General features: G+C 38.3%; 1 protein-coding gene across 1 annotated transcript; it reads right to left on the reverse strand.

Annotated features, from left to right (window-relative positions):
• Positions 1-257: 257 nt before the first annotated feature.
• kcnmb2 (potassium large conductance calcium-activated channel, subfamily M, beta member 2) lies at positions 258-5192 on the reverse strand. The gene is made up of 4 exons (XM_059345012.1): positions 5134-5192; positions 4067-4237; positions 3611-3806; positions 258-1835 (listed from the first exon to the last, which is right to left on the reverse strand). Exons 1-4 carry the CDS (start codon positions 5190-5192, stop codon positions 1551-1553), a joined length of 711 nt encoding a protein of 236 aa, XP_059200995.1. The 3' UTR covers positions 258-1550.
• Between the last annotated feature and the right edge of the window lie 228 nt (positions 5193-5420).

A 5420-nucleotide genomic window follows, 5' to 3' on the forward strand; every position in this document is an offset into this window, starting at 1 on the left:
CTCTGCAGAATATAGGCAGGTGTGAGGCAGTTGTTCCTCAACATTAAAATCCACGAACAGAAGACATTCTTACAGAAGAGGATTAGGGCCAGGTAGAAGGAAAAAAAATCATTATTAAGAGAAGAAAGAAGTAAGAAAAAAGTCAAAATGATGAGAATAAAGTCGAAATACAATGTCGAGAATAAAGTTGAAATACAATGTAGAGAAAAACATAACACAATATACAGCTCTGGGAAAAAATAAGAGACCACTCCCACAAATGTTTCTTAAATCAGCATCTCTACATCTATGGCAGCCGGTCCATTCCAGTGTTTGTTGGATTCCAACACAAGCCTCCTCATTCTGCTTAATGAGACACTGATCAGCTGATCGCCTGAACCAAATCTTATTCTATGAGGAAGATTATAAAAACCACTGCTGTGATTAAAGATTAAGATTATCCCACCAATAACGATTTCTAAACTCTTCTCAAATCAAAATATTAGTGTTGTGTTGTTTAAAAATGAATATGAACATGTTTTCTTTGCATTATTCGAGGTCTGAAAACACTGCATCTTTTTTTTCTTATTTTGACCAGTGGTCATTTTCTGCCAATAAATGCTTTAAATGGCAATATTTAATTTTTTAAATTTTAGAGAAATGTTGTCAGCACTTTATAGAATGAAACAAAAATGTTCATTTTACTCGAACACATACCTATAAATAGTAAAACCAGAAAAGCTGATCATTTTGCAGTGGTCTTTTATTTTTTTAAGAGCTGTATGTCTAAAAAAAATCAAATAAATTACATAGAAAAGCAGATTTTCCCCAAAACAATATTTATGGAAGCCAACTACCAAAATAGCTCATTTATGTGTCGGGGGATTTTAGTTCTACTATACCCTTAAATATTGTGGTTATTGCTCATTTTATGACATTTATGAAAATCAGGTTGTAGCTTGCAGTCTACCTAACTGTTCAGGTAGACGCCATTTCTCTGAAAACAATGTTCCTCTGATGACTTATTAACACAAATTCGTGAATATCTTTCCAACTTCACAGAACACAAAAAGTTAACTTTATTCTCTTCATTTCTCGAACTGCATAATGAAAAAAAAAATCCTCCTCTCATCATTTTTTTCTCCTACCTGGCCCCAATCCTCTTCAGTACATTTTGGACAGACAACAGTGTTTTTTCCCCATCAATTTAAATCTGGGTACTGTAATGTCTATCATATGTGACATAGCAAGTACATGCTCAGATTACAAGTGTAAAAAACACTTGTAAACAAAGATCCATTAACATTTTACAATTTTTAACACCAATGCAGAATCCAGTCATAGTTTTCCCTGCAGCCAGTTACATGTCTGACAGTTTTCCGCCTCTAAACACTCAGTTCGCTTTTTTAAACAGTCACATCCTCGATCCGGAGTGAAAGTCAGCTGTTCCACATGTCTCCGCCGCAGAGTAAAGCTCTCAAGAGGTCACGGCAAGATCGTTTGGTCGAAACAATCCCTTTCATGTCATACGTCTATCAGCAAACCACCACATGGATTTGACAGCTGCTCTTTCACCTCTTGATCTTGCCTATCTCTTCGCACAGTCTGGAGAGGTACTGCGTGAGCTTCACCATCACAATGATGAGGGCCCCTCCCGTCAGCGTGCACGAGGGCCAGAGCAGCGAGTGGAAGACGACGCTGTGGTCGTACAGCCGCGTCAGGAGAACCGTCTCCTGCTGCTCGCTGGGGTCGTAGTAACAGGGGACCTGCTGGTTCACCTTCAGACGCTCCGAGATGTTCATGATCATGACGTGCATGGCCGTGCTGTCCTTCTGACACCTGGGCACGTAGACACACTGCAAGGCCGAGAGGAAAGGACACTGAGGTTATCTAGAGGACAATCAGGTACTTTTTGTTTTGGTGATGGCTGCTTAGCTTTTTTTAAAAGGTATAATAAGGTTGGTTTTTTTTTGTGGGGTTGTTGTCTGTGTATTACCCAACCGTAGATGGCGGTCAGGAAACCCTCAGTTTGGAGTAGTAGGCAGGATTACAGACACAGAAGTTAAACAATAGCCGTGTTTCCTTTAGGGCAGGCATGTCCAAACTATTCCTGAAAGGGCCATGTGGCTGCAGGTTTTCCTTCCAACCAAGCAGAAGCACAACATGCACGAGTCATGTAATCAACTGATCTCAGGGTTCAAACAGCTGATCAGTCGAATCAGGTGTGTTCTTGACTGGTTGGAACAAAAATCTGCAGCAGCATGTCCCTTTCAGGAATAGTTTGGACATGCCTGCTTTAGGGGGAAGAGTGGCTGGTGGGAAAGTCTCAGGCCACGCCCTCTCAAATGTCCACTCACTCAGCGTGTCTCCATTACAAAAAAAGGCCCCATTCTATATGAAATAGAATATCACGCCTTCCCAGAATCACTATGAACACCCTAAGGTGAAGAGCTCTCACAGATATTTCCAGCAATATAACAGGGATTTGTGGGACCACACTATGAAAGGGACTTATGTTTCTTGTTGCTTGTGACTACTCGCTACTTCGGCGGCTTTTACAAATGGCGCGTGTTGTTGTGGCGTTGAGTACTACGTCACATCCTGCTTAGCATTCTATTCAATCAGCAACCAGGCTTTTTTCAGGGGAGAAAAACGGCCCTACTCTCCAACAGGGCCAAAAAAAAGTCTGGTCAAAAGACCGCTCCGGGCGGCTCATATTCAAATTAGGGGCGTTTCGGCAAGTGAGACCCGCCTCATTCCGGGTATTGGACTGTAATGGAAACACCCATAATGTACTGCTGTGGACAGGGCCAGCAGCAAAATGTATTTTAGCTACCTAATAAATCAATAGCAGTTTAAAGGTTTAGTTCAGATTCACCAGTTACACAATAAAAAAAGCAAATGAACAGATTCAGGCTTTAAGCCTCCTGTTATGTTAATTTCTCAGGAACAGCAATAATGTTCAATGTTTAATTATCAAAAAGTGTTAGAAACCAAAATTAAAATCCCAATAAACATTGTTTATATTCCATTAATAACTCCATTACTAACCATCATGGATAAGGCAAAGGAAATAAAGGCAAAATTTATTATGACCTCTTTGAATCTCGCACCCAACACATAGCACATTAAAAAAAACTAAAACTAATAAAAACTAAACTAAAACTAAGCATTTTCAAAAACTAAAAACTTAACTAAAACTAGCAAACTCACTCTAAAACTAACTGAATTTGAAAACAAAAATTCAAAATGAAATTAAAACTAAGACTAATAAAAAATCCAAAACTATTAAAACCTTGGTCCACAGCAGAACAACACTTAGTTTCTGTATCGGTACTTCTGCCTGCTTCTCCAAACTGGGAGCATACCAACTGCTATCTCCTCTAGGCAATACACTGACTATGATAATTACCTCATGTATCCCCATTTTAAACCCTAACCATCCCTTTATTTCACATTATTGAATACATCACCCTTCATGTATCATCTTTCAGCTTGACCAGGAAAAATCCTATCGACTAACATTTCAGGAGCAGAGTAAATCTACAATCAGGCCAACATCTGACAGCCGGTGTCAACATTTGAAACGGTTCAGTAATTCTCAGTATTTTCCCTCTGGCACTGTACTCACTTCAGAGCTGGTGTCCTGGGTCTCCTCATTGTGAGATAAACGGCTGACACGGCCCGTGTTATTGACGCTCACGTACACCTGCAGACAGGGGTATTTGGAGACTCTCCAGCAGTCTGACCCACAGTTGTAGGAACAGTTCATGTCTGCTGTGACCGTGGAGTTGAGTATAACACACACACCCTCCTCTGTCCACACACTGTGTTGACATTTAAATGAAGATCCAATTTAATGCAACAAAAAAAAAAGAACACATTTCGAGGATCTTATGGTATGAAATCGGCTTGAGGTGTAATTTGTTCCTGAAATTTCATAAAGTATTCATTTTTGCAATTTTTCTGGTTGAGAGAGCACTGAAAGCAGTTTGTCAACAAGCACATCTGATGAATAAAACATGCTTATAGCAGCAATAACTCATTTATAGAGTGTAGGAGGACAATTGGAACAACAGGCCCGTACCTTTCTGCATAGGCGCGTAATATAGTGATCCCCAGGACAAAGTACATCATGACTGAGGAGAGGATCATCCCCAGCCCCAGCATAATGGCACGATCCTCACCAGGTTTTAGAGCAGTCACTGTCTTCTTCTTGTCCAATAAATCTACCTCACGGAATTTCTGGTAGATTGATCTAATGATGAAGAAAATGAGAGGACAATATTGTATGTTTTTTTCAAATATGACATAAAAAAACCCAAGTGCAGGTAAGAGTTTCTCCTGAGGCCATGGATGCTCTCTCTTTCCCTTTTTGAAATTTGTTATGTTCGTTTCTCAGAAATGATTAACTCCATTACTTACGATTTCAATCAAAATTTAGTGCAATTGTGTTCTTTACCTCTCACAGATCATTGTTCAATGAGGGTAATTCACAATTTTTTCATTCAAAAAAATTCATTTTATGAATTATAATGTTAAAACAGTAATTCATCTGTTGGGTGTGTTGTGGGAATGATCTGTTTTAATATAACTCAGCTGTATTTAGTTTTTGGGTAGGTTTAGTAATTTTATTATATTGTCAACTATTGTGTGGGTTTGTCTATTTTATATTGTATGCACTTGTTTTGTTTTTATTTGATATTTTTGTTTTTGTATAGTTCTTAATTGTGATTGTATTGTATGTTGTATGTGTTACAGACCCCAGGAAGACTAGCTGATTGCTATGGCATCAGCTAATGCCTTAATAAAATTAAATTAAATGAAATGTTGGAAAGACTTACATCTAAAATTCAATGGTTTTACATGACATTGATTTTTTTTCAAATTTTATTTTACATTTTTAATTTTTTCGTTAATGAAAAAATAATTTAAACTATTTTTGTTGGATTTTTACACCACATTAATATGTGAAATTAACCATTTTCATTTTATATGTTGATTGCACTTATTAAGCCAAGCAGAAAAAGTTTCATCCCAAAAAAAAAGTCTTTTTACTATTTTTTTCCCTTTAACTTTGGAATGGGTTAATTTGACCCGCAACATAACAGGAGGATTAAGGCAAATAAGCCTGAATTGGTATGAACCTCTTACCTCCTTTCACCTCCTCCGCCCCCTCCTGATGTATTTTTGGCCCCCGCCACAAAAAACATCTTTCCTGATGACCCTCGTCCTCCTTTGCTCGCTGAAGCGGAACGGAAGGATTGCTGAAAAGACCTGTGAATTATAGTTTGTTGCCATGTTAAGTTGTCCGGAAACACTTTCAGCTCCAGGATCAAAGACACACCGGTTACAAAGCAATATGCAACAAATCATACTCTACCTTTGGTGCATAGTTGCTGTCAAACTTTGCAAATAAATCCAATTCTGTTTAATATAAT

Source organism: Centropristis striata, chromosome 11 (genome assembly GCF_030273125.1).
Source record: "Centropristis striata isolate RG_2023a ecotype Rhode Island chromosome 11, C.striata_1.0, whole genome shotgun sequence".
NCBI lineage: Eukaryota > Metazoa > Chordata > Actinopteri > Perciformes > Serranidae > Centropristis > Centropristis striata.

What these genes read in the sequence shown, in the direction of transcription:
- kcnmb2 (XM_059345012.1), bottom strand. Translation starts at nt 5,192, where the DNA reads ATGTTTTTTGTGGCGGGGGCCAAAAATACATCAGGAGGGGGCGGAGGA. An exon ending in TTACGCGCCTATGCAGAAAG is followed by an intron (nt 3,807 to 4,066) that starts GTACGGGCCTGT and finishes ATGTCAACACAG; the next exon opens with TGTGTGGACAGAGGAGGGTG. An exon ending in CCCAGGACACCAGCTCTGAA is followed by an intron (nt 1,836 to 3,610) that starts GTGAGTACAGTG and finishes TCGGCCTTGCAG; the next exon opens with TGTGTCTACGTGCCCAGGTG.